Here is a 22,311-nt window from a genome sequence, read left to right on the forward strand (position 1 = left end):
GGGGTCTGCACATTTGGAATTTCCTGTGTTCCATTTGGTGCCCGTTGTCCCTTGCCCTGTCACTGGGCACTGTTGAAAATAGCCTGGCTCCATCCATTCCCACACTTAAGAAATTTATAAGTGTTAATACAGTGGAAAGTGATTAATTCAAATTAATACTATCTATTCTTGGTGAGTCCCTCCTGTTTCCTGGAGAAAATCAGTAAGCTGTATTTCTATTTCTTTTAGGTCATTGCATTAAATATAATATCAAATATAATGCAAGGTGAAATCCATTCAACAAGCACAACTTATTAACAGGACATTATGCAAAAGAAAAAAAAAAAAGAAAAAAAAAAGGAAAAAAAAGAAACAAAGGGAAATATTAAATAATTCCAATCTCAAACAAATGTCAAATTTGTATTTGTTCTTATTGTCTCTTCATTTAAAAAAAAACCAAAGACGACATGAAATGGAGTAACAGTACAATGCTTCATTAATTAATGATTCTCATTAAACAAAGCCTAAAATACAGAGGAGTTTCCATTGTCTTAATATGTGCTCCCAAAACATGAAGCTGGAGCAGAACTAATATTTTTCACAGTAAGTAAAAAGACAGAATCAGGATAAGGACAACAGTATTTAGCTTCACATTCTTTAGTTTGAGTGCATTGCAAAAAAAGAAGAGTTTAGCTCTTTATATACTGTTTGTGAAGAAAAGTTATATCACAACAACAAATCAGTTACAATTTTCAAATAGCATACAGCTTAAGGGAGGCCATATCTAATCTACTAATATATCATGCATTTTCCCTTGCCATTCTCTCCATCAGGCTTTCATCTTGTGTCAGTTACTGCGTGTTTGTTAGTACAAAACAAGAGCACTTAAAAAAAAAAAAGTTTTAAAAAAACATTAACCAGTGAGGCGATTTTAGGCACTGTGACGTACCCTGAAAAGTTTTACTCACTGTATTTCAAACGTGCTTGGTTTTCATTCTAAGGCTTATGGATCTTAATTCTGATTCTTCAGTAAGTTGCTTAAGAAAAGCAAGTACAAACTGTGTACAAAACTAGATTTTCTTTTTTAAGTTCTGTGGCTTAGTGGCACAAAGTCTGGGTTTCCTGGAAGAAAATTGTCATATCCCTTCAAGAATAACAGGCAGCAAAGATATGCAAATCTCTTTTAATAATCAAATGTAATTTATTTGAAATTGTACTTATGCATGTGGGCGTACAGCTGAATTATGTACACAAAGGCATCCAACTGAGTCAGGCAGCAGCAACAGATGCTGCAATCTGCTATAACCATGGTACTACAACACAGTTGGAGACAGCATCAATGCAATATTTTGCAAATAATTATTTTTACTTGAATGCTCTTGAATAATTTCAGGGCTCTGCTCCAAATGGTACCAGAGAGCAATAGCTGAAGATCATTTTCCTCCACAGGTAGCAAATATTTGATTAACTTATTTTCCAGCAGCAAACCAAAGCTGCAGTTTATACTGCATGAAATAATTTTCTAAAGCATATATGGCCTGTCAGTACATGTGATACCTGCATCACTTCACCTTTCATTCAGTCTGCCTAACTGCTTCTTGCATGCACACAACCAGCTCTAAGAAATTGATATAAAATAAACTGCTGATGAATTCTTTTTGCTCAAAATTCCTAGCTTGGTGGGTGTTCAAAGTTTTATATGACTCAGTGAACATAGTGGGAGCAACCTAAGCATGCATTTTATACAGAGAACAAAATCTCTGCAGATTGTTTTCATACCCTATGTAAACCAATGGGATAAACCTTTTGTTTTTATGACCCCTCTGGACATCAAATGAAACAACTACAGTGTACGATTCCACTCCTAAGTTTCCACGCCTGTCTCCTTTTCTTCCTTAAAGAGGAGGTGGCACAAAAGAGAACCTTATTCTGGATCATGGAGTGGGGTGAGTAACTACTACTATGTTCATTCCTCTCTGAAAAGGTGGGATGCAAGTCAGTGAAAGCAAATGCTGGACAGACTTTGATGCGGGAAATTACAGAAACTCTTGCAGGTTCACCAACATCAGAATTGGAGCTGTGCTTCCAGAACACCTGGCAAGCAATCGCCATTCCATCGAAGAAGCCTGCCCTATATAGTTTATACTGCATTTTAGGAGCAAGAAAATAATAATTTATAACCTTCTATGGTCCTGCAAACATGGGACCATTTTAAAGTCAGTGACTGAGTAAAACAAAAATTCAATTAAGAAAACATATACAAAAGGCTAAAAGTGGTTCTTTTACTGGTGACCAGTTTTCAGTCCTTGTTCCCCTGAAACCTTTGTCTCCTGCAGGTGAAAGATTTTTATTTCATATCATTTAACAGTGCTATAGCCCACATAATTTAAGCATGGAGTCAACAAGCATTACCAGACCAGAAAAAGAGCATTTTATACACATCATGATACAAATGACAACATACACTGCAATGCTGCGGAGAATGAGAGGCAGCATGTATATCCTCCTTTCTGCTACTTCCCCATTCTTGTCACTTAGCATCACTGCTCTTTGTAGCCATAGCCTCAGAGGGCCATGGCAGAACTAATAACATGGCTAGTGCTTCCTTTTGGAGAGATGGTCTCTGTGGTTGGACCCTTTTTGGTGTTCCCTACCAAAACCACATATGTAAAATGATTTAAAAAAAAAAAACAACCCTAAAATAATTTTTTGTTCTGTGCTTTAATAAATCGGGACATACCAGTTTAAACCATGATTTAGAGTGTTGTGGCCCTGGCACAAGCTGCCCACAGAAGCTGTGGATGCCCCATCCCTGCAGAGGGATACTCAAGGCCAGGTTAGATGGGGCCCTGGGAGTCTGAGCTGGTGGGTGGCAGCCCTGCATATGGCAGAGGGTTAGAAATAAGTGATCTTTAAGGTCCCTTTCACCCCAAGATATTCTATGATGCTATGACATGGTAACACAAAGAGTTGGCCTGATACAACTGAGGGATAGTTCTAGAAGAGTGGAAAATAAGGAGACACACAACTGGGGAGATCATGGATGTGTAATACTGAACTTGCTACAAAAGGAATAAAATATGCCCAATAGGTGAAATGGCAACAGCCACCATAGAGTTCCAGTGCAAAGTAAGAAGTGGTAGGACTTGCATTTTAAGAAGTATTGTTTGACATTTAAATGCAATGTTGGTGGAGTGTATGGGAACTGCTGAGTCACGGCCTGAACCTCTGATTGATCACCTGAGGTGAGCCTTGAGTCAGCCAGAGGAGCACAGGTGAAGGCAATTCACCTGTGCTACTGGAAGGGGTGGAGCCAGGCTCCACCCCTCCTGGACCTATTTAAGAGCTGGCTACCAGAGGGGAAGGATCTCTTCTGGAGATCCTCCTCTTTGATATCTTCTAGTGAGCTCAACCCAAGGGTAAGCTCTTCTACTTATTCTCTTTTGTGATCCTTGTTTGCCTTACTCTTTTGATTATATTGCAATTATAACATCTTGGTTATACAGCTTTGCCTTACTCTTTTGATTATATTGCAATTATAACATCTTGGTTATACACTTGGCGAGCCAGGCAGGCTGAATATACTAAAATTAACATGTCTTTCCTGTGGAATTTCTATAAATGGGTCAAGGGGGAGAACAATACTCCCCTAGAGAAAATGATTCCAGGGCAGATCCCAGGGTTTGAGGGATCGCCCTATTACGAGTTAGCTGCCATCATTGAAAAATGGGGTCCCTTACGTGTTATGGGCAATCTCTCCCCATATCGCATGGCAGACTATTTTCAAGGACTTGGCAAGGACATTCTCATTACCAAAGAAAGACAATTGGCTGCCTCCATGGTGGCATGGCCACTATTAACCGCTTTAAATCATGCGGACTCAAGAAATAATACTTTAGAAACCGAAAATCAGCTTTTGAAAGATCGCATTGAAAAGTTAGAGCACGAACTTGGCGTTTTAACAGGGAAGAAGCCAATTCTACATCTTCCTGTAAGCCAAATTCGTAATATTTCAATAAATGATGACCAGGCTCCTGAATCAACAGACTTCGTTGATCAGGACAACAAGAAATCCAAATCAGACCTTGAATGTCCAATTCAAACTGATCCATTGGAGGTCCGTCCTGTGATAACCCAAAAAACAAAAAAAGTACAGGACAGACCGGCAGGGGTGCCGCCTGATCAATGGCCCCCTGCCCAGACTCATTTACATGTGACAGCTCGGCCATACACGGCAACAGAATTAATGGACTTAGTACAACGATTTCGGCAGAAGCCCAGAGAAAGTGTGCCGGCTTGGTTATTGAGACTGTGGGATTCTGGGGCAGAAAGTGTCGTGGTGAATGGCCCAGAAATATCTAAGTTGGCCACCATGACTGTCCATCCTGCTCTTAGGCAAAGGTTATACGTGGGCAATCAATATCGTGATGAAAACCATTCCATACTAGAATGGTTAATGGCGGCCTGCCGTATGGTATGGCCGAATAAATCAGACATACCGTTACATACAGGTATGTGGTCCTCCATGGAGGACCTTCAGAACTATATCCGTGAACTGGGTGTAAGAGAGGCCATTTATGAAGATACATTTGATGGCCCTGATATGGTTAAATTTTCGGCAGGGATGAGAGATTTAATTCTACAACAAGCTCCCTCCCATCTGTACGGCACCCTAGTTTCGATATTAAATCCCCTTGTAGCATCAGAAGCCGTAGTCCAGCAGGCTGCCCAGTTAGTTGCCGATTTGGGAGAAACAGAACGCCTGCGGACTAGGCGCAATATTCGGTTTTTGGAGGAAGCAGAGGTCCTGCCGGTAAATAAAACCAGAATGCCGGCTACTCGAGCTCCTCGATCGGGACCCATAAGGGTATCCCGAAAACAAATGTTTAATGATTTAATTCGGGCTGGGGTCCAATTTGCTAAGATCGACCGCCAGCCCAACCACGTCCTTCTCCAGCTCTGGAGACAACTAAAGGACAATCAAAAATTCCAGAGCTACCCTAAGAAATCAAGGGTAAGAGCTATAGAGAGGGTTCCAACAACAACATGGAACCTAGAAGATTTTATTATTCCTAACAGGAAAAAGAAGCCACCTCAGGTGTCTCGGGCCACAATGCCTGAGCCATCAGAAGCAAAAGAACTGGCCCTAGCACAATTCATGGTGTGACAAGGGATGTTAGTCCCCGTAGGGCCTCCAGACGGGACCGGAGGCCCTATGTAGAATTAACAATTTATTGGTCCCGAAAAAATATTCAGAGAGTTATGGCATTAGTGGATACTGGAGCAGAAACATCAATTATCTATGGACATCCACTAATCATCACTTGTCTTGAACTGTACCAACATACGTCGCGATAAAATTGTATAAGCGTCGTGATATACCGGATCTCTGTATTAGGGAAAGCTTACCCTTTTGTTAACCTGATCATTGGTTCACGCCGTGAAGGGGTGGAGTGTATGGGAACTGCTGAGTCACGGCCTGAACCTCTGATTGATCACCTGAGGTGAGCCTTGAGTCAGCCAGAGGAGCACAGGTGAAGGCAATTCACCTGTGCTACCGGAAGGGGTGGAGCCAGGCTCCACCCCTCCTGGACCTATTTAAGAGCTGGCTACCAGAGGGGAAGGATCTCTTCTGGAGATCCTCCTCTTTGATATCTTCTAGTGAGCTCAACCCAAGGGTAAGCTCTTCTACTTATTCTCTTTTGTGATCCTTGTTTGCCTTACTCTTTTGATTATATTGCAATTATAACATCTTGGTTATACAGCTTTGCCTTACTCTTTTGATTATATTGCAATTATAACATCTTGGTTATACAGTGGAGATAAGACAGAAACAGTGAGAAGCCAATAGGGAAGGAAAAAGGAAATAAACCAGGTTAAAAAAAACTGCAGGTATCAGAGGCCTAAGAAAAAGCAAAGGGGTAGAGACTGTGGGCAATGTATAATCTGGAAAGAAAGAAAAAAAGCACAAAACGTTGAATAGAGAAATTGCCTCAGTAAATAAACAGGACTGCAACAAAGAAACTGTCTCTGATAAAGGTATTTCCTACTAGAGGAAAAAATGCTAAATATTGGCTAATCTGGATCCAAGCCCCGATGAGTGTATTGGAACAGAATCCCCACGTGTTTCCATCATCCCCCCCCAAAACTGCTGCATAAACTGCCCAGCAGATGGCAGTCTTGCATATAAATCAGCATGTTAAATGCCAACGGTTAAATAAGGGATTTTGTAGCATAACAGAAACGACAGTTTGGACACGAAGCAAAAACAGATGCAACTTTTTCTTCCTTAAAGACATCCTGTGAATTTCCTGACACAAACTTGATTAGGACCCTACTAAATAATCTGTAATAGAGCGTTATAGAGATCAACTTAATTATGAGTATAGTGTCTAACAAAGAATGTTCAGTAAAAACAGTTGGATACAGAGATTATAGATATGTTTAAAATCTCACTCCTGAAACAGGAAGATTTTCTTGTGAATTTATAAAAATGATGTGCACACTACATTATAAATTCCGTTATCATCTCTCCACTTTGATTTAATCACAGCCCATCCTGCTCATCTCCACAATGAACAAACACCATCAGCAAAATAACAATGGAGTTGTTATAGAATCACCCAGGTTGGAAAAGATATTAAAGATCATCGTGTCCAACCACAACCTAACCATACTAACCTAACTGACAACCCTCCACTAAATCATGTCCCTGAGCACCACATCCAAACAGATTTTAAACACATCCAGGGATGGTGACTCAACCACCTCCCTGGGGAGCCTATTCCACTGCTTAACAACCCTTTCTGTAAAGAAGTGTTTCCTGATACCCAACCTAAACTTACCCTGGTGCAACTTGAGGCCATTTCCCCTCATCCTGCCACCTGTCACCAGTGAGAAGAGACCAACCCTGCTCTCGCTGCAATCACCTTTCAGATATTAGAAGAGAGAAATAAGGTCTGCCCTCAGCCTCCTCTTCCCCAGACTGAACAGCCCCAGTTCCTTCAGTCTCTCCTCATAGGACATATTCTCCAAGCCCTTCACCAGCCTTGTAGCCCTTCCTTGGACCTGCTCCAGCACCTCAATGTCTTTTCTGTACTGAGGTGCCCAAAACTGAACACAGTACTTGAGGTGAGGCCCCACCAGTGCTGAGTACAGGGGCAGGATTACTTCCTAGTCCTGCTCACCACACCATTCCTGATACAAGCCAGGATGCCACTGGCCTTCCTGGGCACACTGCTGGCTCATATTCAGCTGACTGTCCAACAGTTCACCAAGTCCCTTTCCATCAGGCAGCTTTTCAGCTACTCCTCTCCAAGCCTGTAGGGTTGCCTGGGGTTGTTATGACCAAAATGCAGGACCCGACACTTGGCCCTATTGAAGCTCATGTAGTTTGCCTTGGCGTATTGATCCAGTCTATCCAGGTCCCTCTGTAATGCCTTTCTCCCCTCTGGCAGATCAACACTCCCTCCCAATTTGGTGTTGTCTGCAAATTTTCAGAGGGTACACTCATTCCTCTTATCATGATCATTAATAAATACGTTAAATAGAAGCGGCCCCAGCACCAAACCCTGGGGGACACTGGGTCATGACCAGCTGCCAACTGGATTTGACTCCACTGACCACAAATTTTTGGGCGCAGCCATCCGGCCAGAGTTTCACACAGCAGAGTGTACGCCCATACAAACCGTGGGCAGCCAGCTTCCCCATGAAAATGCTGTGGGGGACAGTGTCAAAGGCTTTACTGAAGTCCAGGTAGACCACATCGACAGCCTTACCTTCATCCACTAAGCGGGTCACCTTGTCATAGAATGAAATCAGGTTTGTCAGACAGGATCTAGCATTCCTAAATCCCTGCTGGTTGGGCCTGATCCCCTGGTTGACCTTTAATTGGTCCATGATGGCTCCCAAGATTATCCATTCCATAACCTTCCAGGCACCGAGGTGAGACTGATAGGTCTATAGCTACCAGGATCATCTTTCCATCCCTTTTTGAAGATAGGTGTCACATTTGCCAGTCTTCAATCCACTAGGACATCCCTGGCTAGCCAGGACTGCCAAAGAATGATGGAAAGTGGCTTGGCAACCACATCCACCAACTCCCTCAGCACTCCAGCTATCTATCCAGCCCCATGGACTTGTGAGCATCCAGCTTTCGAAGCAGCTCCAAAACTATCTCATCATGGATCATGCAGGGCTTATTCTGTTCCCCATCCCTTTCTTTCCAGCCCAGTGTAGGGGGCTGTGTTCCCAGGGAGTCACAAGTCTGACTATTAAAGACTGAGGCAAAGAAGGCATTAAGCACTTCAGCATTATCCCGATCCTTGGTCACCATCTCCATCCCCCTAGCCCTCCTCTTTCTGCTGATGTATTTATAAAAATATTTATTGTTTTCCTTTTCCTTAGTAGCCAAGTTCAATTCTAGCTGGGCTTTGGCTTTTCTAATTTTCTCCTTGCAGAGCTTCACTACATACCTGTAATCATCACAAATAGTTCAAGAATTAAGAAGAAATCTGACAAAAACATCTAGAACAACACTACCTCCTCGGCTTTTGATAAAATGAATTTTTCCATTGAAATCATGAGGAAACAGGTTTACTGTTGTGCTACAATAGATTGCGTTTGTGTTACTTTCATGTTACTTATCACAAATAAAAGAATGGTCTTTACGTACCTAAAGATGATGCATACACTAAGCTTTGTAAATACAAAGAAATATCAAGATTTTATTGGGAATCTGCATCTCTTTATATTTATTCCATAGATTTTTGAATGTGCTCTTGTGGAAAATAATTTTGGTTGTATTACCTTCACTGGCATTTGGTTCTTCATTCATCTTATCTGCTTATAAACTGTTAATATTTCCATGACCACAATTCACTTATAATGAAGTGAGCTATGTTAGCTATTTGTTGTGCAGTAAGAAGAACTATCCAGTAATCAGCTGAATGACTTATTTTTGTTTTAATCTACACAGAAATAAGCACTTTCTGCTACTGGGGGTGTACAGTTCAGGTTACAACTCCCACCAGAAATTTCCTGCAGACCAAGATGTCAAACAAGAATCTGTTAATCTGTTACTTATGGCCTTCTTTTTTTTTTTTTTCCACAGAAGAAAAAAAAGTTTCTTTGGCAATAGGAACAGCTAATAGCCATGATAAAAGAATATTTTTCTTGTATTCAGTCTTAGTGTTCCTGAAGTCTACACCATGCCAAATGGACATCAAAGCCAGAGACAGGAAACTGTAACTAAAAATGGGATTCACCATCTTAAGCTGCCAAAATCAAGAGTAAATAATCTCACATGGCGCTTCATGCTACACTGTTTAGACTGCTTCCAATATCTGAGTTAATTCAGGTACCTCTGCAGTGTCAACATACAGTCACAACTGCCCTCTTCTCTAAGTCAATAAATAAACATTGATTATTTCCTTCTTCACATTTGTTCGACAAAACTAGCAAATGTTTTCAGGCTGACATCCTGCATCTGTGACAGAGGTTCTCTTCACACCTTCTTATCTACAGTATGAGTAACCATGAAGAAAAGTGTGCAGAACAGTAAAAACCTAAGTGCTTCCTGCATATTAGTGCCTTTGCACTGCATGGGCATCCTGTCAAGCAATAGCTCCCCTGGCTTATGGCAACTTTCTTCCCAAACTCAAAAAAAACCCAAAGCAAGCAAGCAACCAAACCACCAGAAACAGATGTATGGATTGGAAACAGAAAGAAAACCTAGAAAAAACAATGATGTTTTCACTTGTATTCTTCTCCAACTCAGCTAATGTTCTTCTCAAGATTGGAAAAACATTGATAGCTAAGTAAAACATTATCCTAATGCACCAGATTTCCTTTGCGCATCATTTTCTCTAAGCAGGGAAAAAATACACAACCTAATAGAGACAGCTGTAGCTTTGCTACATTCAGGGACTCAACTGACATCTCTGGGAGCACCCTGCTTTCCAGTGGTTAAGCTCTACAGCTGGGCAGGAATAACTCTGGAATTTGTATTTTGTGATACAGCAGACACTGATGTTAGACTGGGACAAAAAGGGATGCTTTATTGCTCCTGAATTAAAGCAATCTTTCTTTAACACCTGAGGACAAGTATTTTCTTGGTTTCATTCCTCTTACTGCTAGTACACTTGTCTCATGTAGGTAAAAAGCACAATTTTATGTTTAACCTGAATCCATAACTCCTGCATATCCAAAGGTAAAGATCAGTAGCTTATCTTGAGCTGCAACTTAAAAGTTGGAGCTGGTTTTTCTTGGGTTAGAAACTTCACATCCACTTTGTATGTGATTCCTGTTTGAGTTGATAAGTTAACTGGTAGCAACAGGTGGCATCAGAACTGCACAGGAAGAGATTTCACAGGGTTTCATGGAGAGTTTGAACACTTGTTTATTTATTTGGAATAGAAAATTACAAGCAATTTCTCTATCTGTTAGATAACACTATATTTTGATTTTCTAAAATATTAATATCATAAGAAAATGAGGATAGTAATAAACGGAGATAGGATAATGTTTTCACTTTTATCACACATCTAAGTTCAACTAATCCCATTCTCTACACTGCAATTCAGATGAGAACAAATTATGAGCAGGGATCTCTTCAGAAATTCTATCAAAAGCTTTTTTTTTTTTTCCTTAACAAATATACTAATATTGTACTTGTATCCTTATTATCAATCAGCAGTTCTTCTAAAAAATCTATTAATTTTTTTTCAGTGATTCCTGTACCAAAGCAGTTGGCAAAGATAGTTATACTACAAATAATTCCTTTAACAAGACTAAGCAGGTAAAACATTTTCACGATATGAACAGATCTGTTCAGCTTCTGCATATATAACATATGCTTTCAAAAGCACATAATATATTTCTCTAGAAGAAATACATCAAATTCAGATAGACATTTTTTATACAGACAACATCAAATGTAGTATTTGCAAGTTCCCAATCTAGTATATACTTTTGTTATCAAGAACCATGGAAAAATATATGTATATTTAAATCTGCACTTAATCCTGTATACTGTAAAGAATGTTGCTCAGCTCATTTTCTAAGACCTGTTTTATTTTACAGATAATGACATTTTTTTCTTTTCAAACATTGGAAAGGGTAACTTTGCATATAGTGGAACATTTGGAAAATAATAGGACGTACCTTGTTTAGCTTGACAAAATATTCTAGTCCAGCTTCCAAGGGATTAGTGTCACAGTTCATCTGTTAAAAAGAAAAAAACAAAAGCCATCTCTACATGGTGGTCTACAGCAGGTTTTGCCTTATAAATAAATAAATAAATAAATAAATAAATAAAATAATTACTATATGCATCTTTCTATTTATTCCTGGGTCAACATCATCCACACTGCTTATGTGCAACATCCATCTGAATATACTGTAAGCTTCCTAATACATGATTTCAAGCAGAATAGTATATTATCCTTAACATAAAATGCAGATACCTAAATCATGCATTTAAGTTTCAATGTGCAAAGTAAATACACATTTCAATCAGAAATGAGACTTTTCTTCAAAGGAGAATGGAACCTGTAGAAGCTTCAATAACTGGGTTATAAAAATAAACTGTAACACACCAGAATGCCTCAGCTAGAGGCAAAATAAAATACAATGCCAGGTTTTCTTACTGCCTTCCCACTGAGTGAAGAGGGGATAATGGTTTGTTGGGCAGCATTACAAGCAAGAATGAAAATAATTATCAGTGAACAAAGCAAAAGTATTCCCAAATGCCCAGAATTTCATCTTCCTCGTTTCTTTCCTTTCCAAAGGAATTAGGAAATTAAATCAGGTAAGCAGAATTTGACTGTTTTTTTCCTAATTCTCTAGTTCTACTCTCCTGAGTATTTCTTCACTGTGGGTAAGTAAATTCACTAGAAAGAACTAATGGGAAATGAGTAAGTTCCAAATATATGATAAAGCAAGAATAACTGGCCTCTCATGACATAATTATTACAGAAATGAAACATTTTCAGAACCCATCTGCCAAATCCTTGATTTCAATAGACTAAGCTCAGCAAAACCATTATAATTTTGTTATACACAGGAGGCAAAAGTATCAGTGAATCAACACAAGTGTCTCTCTGCCAGCAGTGCAATAGAGTACAGTAGTTATTTTTTCATTTAGAAAAACACTGTTCAGAATTACACTACTTTCAGCTCAAAATACATTTACTTTCATGCTAAACTTAGAAACTGGAACAAAAAACAATTACTGTCTTTGTTAATTCAGTCTAAAAGCTGTATAGTCATAGTGAAATAAAGAAACAGAAAGAAAAATAAAAAAGTTTTACTTCCTGACCTCTGCCCCCCAGGCTCGGAAACCCTTTTCTAGCCTTAAAGCATTCAGAGCGTATGTTCCAAAGTTGTCAATTTCCTCTTTTTGGCCAGCATCCATGATTGCATTGTAAAGAGCTACGGAATCTTCTTTTCTATGATACAGTTCCCATCCCAATTCACCTGTTTGACAAACAAGATTAGCATTTCCATCAACTCAACACTGAAACAATGCAGGTAAATGCACTCTGTTCGTTGATAAAAAGTGAGGAGCAACACCATAAATTCATGTTATAGGGTCAATTCTGCTATCATACAGAAAGTCAAATTTCCTGCAAGAACCACAAGAGGATTCATACCCTAGATCTTAAATAGTGGTAATATTATTCTAATTTAAACTGTTAACTGATATCTAAGTGGGGGAAAAAAGGACCAAAAAAAAATGGCAAGAAAAGATCGGGTAACAAAGTCGCACTTAGGGATGAAGCTTAAGACATTACAAGCAGATGATGAATCAGCAAGTGAATAGCTCATGTAACAGTGTAAATGGGCAAAAAGTGAACATGTTAGTTCATACTTTGCACACTAGAAAGAGAATATGAATTTCAGTGATTTCAGCTGCTTCAGAATGCTCTGAATTCATTCTATTGCAATGGGGATTAATATAAAAAAGAAATATAAGTAACTCAGAAAAGCAAATATTCCAAATTTCAGCGCCGTATTTTAAAAGCACTTGGCAAAAAATATACGGTAATCCAAAACCAATTCCTGACGTTGGTTTTGCAGCAAATACCACAGAGGTTATCAGAACTGCCCTTTTGTTCTGTAAAATAAATATTTACACCACAGGGTATTCTAGAGAAGAGGATCTTGGAAAATTTGGAACCGACCGTGACCAGATCACATCTGAAAAATCAATGCACTGGGTTTCCTCACACATTAAAAAAGGGGTGGTGAACCCACTTAAGAACACATAGTGAGATTTATTATTCAATATACTTTTGATTATACTAATTTTATTATTTTTTGCCTCTTACGGAGTCTTTCTATCACTCACCTGTGTATGATATCCTTATGGCAGTAACAGCAATATCGGAGAGTTTCAAATGTCTAGACTGGAGAAATTTAAATGAGCCATCACTCAGATCCTCAGCTGTCAATTTCTGGAGGACCTGTCGTGCATATGGGCCTGCCACACCAAGCACTCCCATCTCATCTGTCATGTTCTCTATTTCAACTTTGTATCCACCTCTCACTACCTCCTCTTCTATCCATCTGCATGAAAAGCACAAGAATGATGTTTACTTTATGTATCAAAATATAATTGATCCATATCAAGATTAAAAATGAACAGTTTTTTTCTTACTGCTCAATTTCTGATGAGGTAACTGGTAAAAGAACACAAGTGTCTGAGGTACAGTGAAGAAAGTGAGAGACTTTGGATAGATTGAAAGCTATTCCACAGAATATTTCACAGAATCCCAGAATGGCTGAGGTTGGTAAAGAACTCTAGGTCTATCTGCTTCCATCCCTGCCCAAGCAGAGTCACCCAGAGCAGGGTGCCCAGAACCATGACCAGGTGGCTCCTGAAGATCTCCAAGGAGAAGATTCTACAGGCAACCTGTCCTATACAGGCAACCTCAACCTGAGGGGAGGGGAATCAACTCTTTGAAAGGGTTGATAACTGCAGGACAAGGGGAAATGGTTTTAAGTTGAGGGAGGGGAGATTTAGGTCGGACATCAAGGGGAAATTCTTTACCCAGAGAGTGGTGAGGTGCTGGAACAGGCTGCCCAGAAGGGTTGTGGAGGCCCCATCCTTGGAGGTATTCAAGGCCAGGTTGGATGGGGCCCTGGGCAGCCTGGTTTAGCATTAAACGTGGAGGTTGGTGGCCCTGCATGTGGCAGGGGGGTTGGAGATTCATGATCCTTGAGGATCCCTTCCAACCCTGGCCATTCTGTGATTCTGTGATTCTGTGATTCTATTGTTCTGTCACCGACACAGTAAAGTAACTGTTGTTCCCTGATGTTCAGACAGAATTTCCCGTGTTACAGTATGCATCTACTGTCCCTTGTCCTGACATAGCACCACTAAAAAAACCCTGGCTCTGTCCTCTTTGCATCTTCTCTTAAGATATTTATGTACACATTGCTAAGTTTCCCTTTAAGCCTTCTCATATTCAGGCTGAACAGTCCCATCTCACTCAGCATTCCCACCTAGGAGATAAGCTTCAAGTCCTTTCATCAACTTAATGGCCCTTTATTGAATTCTGTCCAATATAACTATGTCTCTCTTCTACTGGAGAGCCCAGAACTAGTCACACTATTCCATATATGGCCCTACCAGTGCTGAAGGGAAGGACTACCTCCTTCAACAAGCCAGTGATACTACTGCCCAGGATATGCTAGCTTTCTTAGCTGCAAGGCTCATGTTCAACCTGATGTCCACCTAAATCCTGAGATCCTTTTCTGCCAAGCTGCTTTCTTCCTAGGTGGCCTCCAGCATCTTGCTGAAATTCATGAGATTCCTGTCAGCCCATTTGCTTAACCTGTTGAGGTCTCTCTGGTTGGCACCACAGTCTCCTGGAAAATTGGTTACTCCTACCTGCAAACCTGCTGAGGGTGCACTCTGCCCTATCATTCAGATCACTAATGAAGAAGATGTTTCATATGGGTCTGGACCAGCACTAACCCTGGGATCTTGTGGGTGACAGTGTCAAAGTTCATACTGAAGATCAGGTGGACAAGACCTACTGCTCTACTCTACCTGCCAAGCTAATCATTTCATCATAGGAACATATCAGTTTGATCAAGCATGACTTCTTGGCAAATCCATGCTGACAGGTAAGAAAAGAAGTGATATTCTAAGACTGAACACTGACCTGCCTTCGGATTCAGAAAGTGTTAATAAAATCTCAGCATGCAAAAGGAAAAAGCATCAAATGAAATGAACATCAGGAACCTCAGCATAAATTTCTGTGCTAACATAAATGTACAAATGTTATTGTTGCTTCCTGAATGCAGTGTTTAAAGTACTGCCAGCAAGTTTAGCTTGCAGTCTTGCTCTAATTAAAAACTAAAGCTGCGTAAATCTTTCAGGAAGTTCACAAAGTAAATGAAAGGGGTATATTTAAAATCTTAGAAATTATATTTTGTTAAACAGTGTTTAAAGATCTCAGGCCCAAGGGAGTACCAAAAAGCATTGCACAAATTTTTTAAAAGTAAATACAGTAGGCCTATCCTTTTTTACAAGCATGGGGCTGTTATGAAACTGCATTGTGCATCATGTGTAAGGGTAGTAAATTTCACCTTTCATCTCATTGATTCATTTTGAAGAACTGATTTGTCAGAAATTACAGGTAAGAAAAAATCTTTTTTTTTCATATTATGAGTGTACAGCCACTGATAACACCATAAACATGTATCTTATTGAAAAAAAGTCCAATGCATCTTACTGAAAAAAAGGGAGTCAACCTGCAACTGCTTCTACCTCCTTTCTTTCACTTCCCTTTGTGGCTCCAGAGCCCAAAGCAGAAGACATTATCATAGTTTCAGAAAGAATAAAACTCATCTGTATTAGCCAGGTCAGTGCCTCTGGGGTCGTGCATGTTAAAAGTCAGTTCTCTTTTTTACGTAAGAGAAAACACTGGAAAGGAACAACCATGCTGTGTTCCATCGTACAGTGCCAAATACAGATATGTTCAACAACAAAACAAGAACTACTTAGATTAAAATATATTACATAACTGTCAGTAAATTATCCACCTTTTACACCAACATTAAACCCAAAATTCAACTGCTTACATTTCAGGATTCAGTTAAACCAAGTTTCTAAGAAACCAAGATCAATGAATAAGTAGAATTATCTTGAAACTAGTGAAATGGTTGTTGAATAATCATTAAGAATTTGGAACTTATTAAAAAGATTTCTACATTAATGTGATTGTATGGCATTATGTACTTATAATATCAAAAGTAAGTTTACCTCAGATCATGAAGTTCTGATCCTGAGCCTGTTACAAGCATAAATTCACCCGGATACAGTTGAGACACTGTTAGCTCAGCATAAACTTTTCCTCCGGGTGTCAACATGTGACTTATATTTGTGGAACCAACCTACAGAGTACAATTTCTAGTTAGTCGGGATGCAAAGTAAAACCTCTGCATTCTTAATCATTATTAAAGATTATTATGATCATTATGTGGAAATACGTATTTACTTAATAACTTTTTATGTTTGTTCTGCTATGATTTAACAGGAGAGAATCAGCCATGCTTAATATTTACAGGTGAAATTCCATATTTTTTTCATAGAAATCAGATAAATAAAGATGTTTGTAAATATTTTCTGGCTGTGTATGACGTCATCAAGAATGCATTTAAATGCAAACAGATCCAATGAATTTCAGTTTGTTTGCTGATCATCAGAATTAAAAAAAAACCCTTGTACAGAACATTGATGTAAATTTTCTTTTTCAATCATGTGAACAACATTTGTGAAACCCAAAAGGATGACATATCCTTTGTCTCTTAATTTGAAGAAAAAAAAACATTGAATTTGCTTATGTTTTTGTGCCTTGATGTATTTACCTTTTTCATAATCTATTCAGTTCCCTACCATGAATCTACATCACTGTTCATCTGGATCATTGTGTATATAAATGTTTTCCCTAAAAGCAAAATTTCAACAGGTATTTAGCCATGACCATAACACGTATTGTGTTCATACAGATACCATCTATGCAAAGAAAAATTTAAACGTGCCAGAGCCACTGCTCTTGTCTGATTCCAGAGAAGGAATTTTCTCTTATTTCATTCTGCTTTCATAAGAACCTTATCAATTACCCAGACAGTACCTAGATTCCAGTCTTCTGAACAAAAAAAGTAAAAATATTGCAGATACTGGCATTCTTTTTCAACATCATACTACATGAGGATAGTCAACAGCACATTACAGGTACGCAGTTGCATTTCCACAGTCTGATGCTAGTCTCATTCAATCTAGTTTTGGTACAAGTGAATCTCTGGTAACTTCACTGCATTACTTCATGACACAGACAAGCATGAATGATACCAGACAGCTTAAATAATCAACTCTTGTGAAAACTAGACTTTTAAGTGCACTCATACGCTGTTTTCTTTGTTTTGCTCTCTTTTTCCCCTCAGCACTCTTCTAAACCCTACAGAAACTATTCACTTTTGTCTTCCTAATTTCCCATTTAATGTTGCTTTAACTTCAAAACATAAATACATTCAGTAAGTGTTAGCAATACCAGCTGTTGATAGTCACATCACCTCTACACGAAGCTGGAGAGAAAACATTTAATCTATTTAATACAGTAAAATATATGATTTTATGGCAGTTTAGGATCTTCTTCTCTCTCAAATTTATGGGACATCTTTCTTGTGTACAGGCTCAGCTAGCTCTGAGCTCTGAGAAGGCTTCTACCTTTTCTACCTCTGTGACTATAGTTTCTGTGTACTTAGTGTACTTAGTACTCTCCCCATGTCTCCTTCTGCTGTCTAAAGTAGATAAAAATAATAATCTATAGAAAAAGAAAAAAAAAAAAAAAAAAAGTGAAATTGCATCCTGGAATAACAGAACCATACAGCCGTAGCACTTCAGAAAAGAACAGGATGTACCTTTTGACCCAAATCATTGAGTCATAGAGTTGACATAAAAAGGGATCTCATATACCACTGACTGGTGCTGTATCTCTGCAGTTAGACATTAGATGAGAATGGCTGACAAAGCAGGAAGACAAAAGGGACTGAAGGAGTACTACCACGAACTGAAGACCAATAATAAGAAACCTGAGTTAGTTTGCCAGTTTGCCATTTTTTGTATTCTGAGAATCTGTGAGCAGATTCAGAATTGTGGAGGAAGGACAGGTAGGAGTTTGAAAGCTGAACATCTTGAATATTTGCAACCCTGCCTGCTCTAGGCAGCCAGATATAAAACACAGTTACATTATGAGATGTGTGGAAAACAAGCATGAGATACATTTAAAAGCAAAACAAAATGTTCACTTGGAGATTCAGAAAAAATACAAAATCCAGCAGTGGTCTGGCAAGAACACATCCCATTGCTATCCTCTGCTACCTGAAGCTGCATCTTAGGCAAGCAGCTTCCAAGTTATTCAACTATTACTGTAAACGAAGTCCAGGTCTTCTTCAGATCAGGATTTGAAACACAGAACTGAGAAAATACTTTTTTAATGTGAGGGTGACAAAGCACTGGAATGGACTGCCCAGAAAGGTTTTGGAGTCTCCGTCTTCAGAGATATTCAAAACTCATCTGGACACAGTCCTGGGCAATCAGCTCTAGATGACCTCCTTTAGTAGAAGTTTGGACAAGATGACAACAATGGGATCTCTTGTAACATCAACAACTCTGCCACTCAATAACTTCTGTCAAAAGATACATCTTAAAGCTACTATAGTACAAACTCCACTGTTCCTGCTCCTAACAATGGAATTTCTTCAAAGGACTTGAGTACTTGGTATCTGAAAGATATTATGACAATATTATGCCACATTTTCCATTTCTGAAACACATCTTGTTTGTCTATATCTCAGATTAAAACGGTTATCACCATTCCATTTACCTTTGGAACAACATTTGCAAACAGATGATCCAGCAGCTTAACAGAATCAGTGCCTTTCACTTTAAACTTGCCAAATGGTGACAGGTCAATCACACCAACTTTTTCCATAACCTGTTTATACTCACGTCCCACTGGGTCAAACCAATTTGTGCGCCGAAAACTGGGTCTAAAACAGAGCATTTATACACTTGACACAGAATCTAGCCATTTTGTATTCTTTGCAACAAAATGTAGTTAGTCTTCAGTTTCTTCAGTTTAATAACAGATAGACATTCCTAATTGTAGGTACCTTACCCAATATTTTGCTTGGTCTAACATAGCTTAATTATTAAATCCTTTAACAACAGAGAAAGATACGGGTTGATATTTTATCAACCACTTTGCAGAACAAACTGTGAACTGCAGAAGCGTTGGAAGAACGTATGAGTCTGTCATGTGTAAATTTACAGAAAAAAAAAAATAGAAAATCAACCTAGTAGACATCTTGTAGCTGAAACAAGTGATAGATGTACACTCGCCTTTAAATCTAAGTCATCTGGCCCTTGCTGACAATTTATCAGACAAAAACAAAAACGAACAAAATCTTTAATTTACTTGTATCCAGTCTCATCTCCAGGTTTGTAGAACCAATGAGGTTGTTCCCATCCTGCATGAAAGCCCATTGAACATTTTGTTTTCAGCAAATCATACAGCCCACTAGTCCTCTCTGTTGGTCTCCCAGCAAATCTTTCTTCTTTAGGGTAAATAACTAGGGAAGAAAGAATAAACTCTACGTCACAGGACAGAATATATAAAAATGCGTATGTAAACAGAAATCTAGAGGCAGGCTTTGTTGGAATTAATTTTCAGAATATAAGTACAATTAAAAATATTTTCTTACTAATGTTATTAAAACCGTAAGATTCTCTTGCTTTGGCTGCTGTGTATTCTGTAGTGGTCCACTTTCCATAGCGATTAGGATCTAATTCTATCAGGTCAAATGGAGGCTCCCCTTCAAGGATCCAGTCACTCAGGTACTTTCCTATGCCACCAGCATGTATAATTCCATACCTTTAAAAAAAAACAAAGAGCCCTGCAGAGCCAAATTATTTTTTTTTTCCAGTCAATACTAGCACATACTATCCTACAATACCAGCACATAATGAGAACATCCCCTCATTCTTCCTTTTGGTTGTTTGTTCCATTTTGTCTTGTTTTCTCATTTTTACGTTCTTTACGGACAGATACTTCTACTGCACCATCAGTAGCAAAACTCCACTGATACATGGCAATTGTGGTGCTTAGACTATAGAAAAATATTTCTTTATCTGAAGTTCAGAATTTAATAGTCTCTTCCAGGAATGTTAACATTTAACACTAAATAAAGTTCTCAATTAAATGATACCCATTAAATACACTTTCTAGCCATAAAGTACATCTTTTACAATCAAATTTGATTAAACCAGACTCAGAATTGAAAACCAGACTAGCACATTCTAACAGCTACGGTGAATATTTACATTACAGAGACAAGAACAGCAGCAGAAGTTAAGAGATAATATTATCAAGACAGCCTTAAATAAATTTAAATAATAGCAATACCTATTACATTGCTCCACAGAAAATCAGAGAATTTTGGGAAATGGAGGATAAAGGTAGGAGACTTCTTTGAGTGGTGCCAGAACTGAGAGCTGTCTTTTCTTACTTGATTTGCCCCTTCCATACTCCAATACTACAAAGACAAACGGTTCCAGAAAATTTCTGCTAAACAAATACACATGTAGGAATTTTTTTCTACCAGTGTGTAGCAAAAGCCTTTCCTGCTTCTATCTAGTAAGTGTGTGAAACATCAGGACATAGAGTTATTTTGTTAGAAATTTTCCCATGTCTCAGAAAGTACTCTACTATCCTTCTGTATAGACGGCCAACGAAAACAAATTCTTGAGTTATTTATGGAATGCTCCAATGAGTAGAACAGAAAAAATCTTGAAGAAATAACAAACCTGTGCAAAACCAAGATAAAATTAGCATGCAACAATTCATAGAATCACACTGAATAGTGAAGCTAAAATAAACCTGAATTGCCATTCATAAATTTTGCATTCTGAATTCTATGTCCTGCATTAAAAAGATAAAAATATTCTGAAAAATAAATAACATTGATCCTATTGCATATGCGTAAGAAGACTTAGTTCTATCCTTAGTCCTGGCACTTTCTAGCTGTAGAATGCCTGAGCCTCCTTGAGATTACTTTGACAGAGTGCTGTTGTTGTTATAGGGATGAGTTTTGTTTGTGTGTTTTAATAAAACAAATATCAATTGAGTACATGAACACACTCCTTTAGCACATTCATCAGAAATCTTCAGATTCACGGCAGAAGTTCATATCACACAGCTGATATGGATGACAGCTTGTAAACAGCCACTCTCTAAGTACTGCTGAATAGCCAGTCAATTCTTCTGTTGATTTAGTTAGCCAGCTGCTAGGTGTTCATGGGTTTCGGTTTTGTAAACATAGCTCCAGAAGGAGTTACAGCCATCTCGAGTTTCCCTGCACCATTCAGTGCAGCCAGAAGCAGGGGATATGCAGCACAAAGCACACTATGGATGGCAACAACTCAAATGCAGTGAAACCTTTTTATCTTCAGCTAATGACTGCTGAGATAATGGCACAGTACTTCCATGTGCAAGACTGTCCACTTAGCAGCCATGCAGTGTGGAGTTTCTATGACAGGTACAAATCTGCACCTGGGCTGACTGGTTTCTGCATTCTGCAGAGCTCTCCACCATTAAGCACATATAGCTCATTATCTACGGTGCTCCCAGCAGAGTTTACACCATCAGTGATGTTAAATTTCGTAGGATGTCCAAACCCCTCATCAACTCAGATAAGGAGAGCTGATTGTGTTAATAAATCTTTGTTCTGCTATAGCTTGCAGTGACGGCATGGTATATTTGTAAAGACTGGTACAGCTTAGGAGTTCCAGTCTTCATGTGGAGAGTTAGAGAAACCTGCCTTAGAGAACACAACATGCCATTCTGTTTTGTTTTCTTTCAGTTCCTGCCAATGATACTCTGCTCTATGCAATCTTCTCTACCATCTATGTCCTATTCCACCAGCAAGTGTCATACTTGATCCCTTGCTTGGTCCCAACCATGATCCCATGCTTGATCCCTTCTCTCTGATTTTTGAAGTTTTTCATTCCAGTCATTTTCCTAGGAAATCCAAGTCCCTGAACACAGTGGTCCCTCTTCTAGTTACTTCATCCCAGGTTTAGCCATTTTTTTACCCTGAATATTTCTTTTTCTGCAGGAAAACTCAGTCTCTGGCTGTACAATAGATCTGGATAGAATTTGAGAAAATCAAGTGAGTCTCTGTTAAGTGTTCATTAGCCATTACTTTTATAAAGGCTGGTCCTCATCTATAGACTTTTTGAAGAATGGCACAAAGATA

The 22,311-nt window shown here is 38.9% G+C and overlaps 1 protein-coding gene across 1 annotated transcript in view; it reads right to left on the reverse strand.

Annotated features, from left to right (window-relative positions):
* DMGDH (dimethylglycine dehydrogenase) overlaps positions 1 to 22,311 on the reverse strand; it is a 50,250-nt gene that overhangs the window by 7,103 nt on the left and 20,836 nt on the right. Inside the window, exons 8-14 of the mRNA XM_042875322.1 lie at positions 19,759 to 19,928; positions 19,473 to 19,626; positions 18,879 to 19,044; positions 16,256 to 16,386; positions 13,331 to 13,548; positions 12,299 to 12,456; positions 11,143 to 11,202 (exon numbers count right to left, since the gene is read on the reverse strand). Of these exons, the coding sequence (XP_042731256.1) occupies positions 11,143 to 11,202; positions 12,299 to 12,456; positions 13,331 to 13,548; positions 16,256 to 16,386; positions 18,879 to 19,044; positions 19,473 to 19,626; positions 19,759 to 19,928 (1,057 nt within the window). The remainder of the gene's footprint in view (positions 1 to 11,142; positions 11,203 to 12,298; positions 12,457 to 13,330; positions 13,549 to 16,255; positions 16,387 to 18,878; positions 19,045 to 19,472; positions 19,627 to 19,758; positions 19,929 to 22,311) is intronic.

The sequence above is a fragment of the Lagopus leucura genome, unplaced genomic scaffold, assembly GCF_019238085.1.
Source record: "Lagopus leucura isolate 7727_CA_CO unplaced genomic scaffold, USGS_WTPT01 Super-Scaffold_100014, whole genome shotgun sequence".
NCBI classification, from domain to species: domain Eukaryota; kingdom Metazoa; phylum Chordata; class Aves; order Galliformes; family Phasianidae; genus Lagopus; species Lagopus leucura.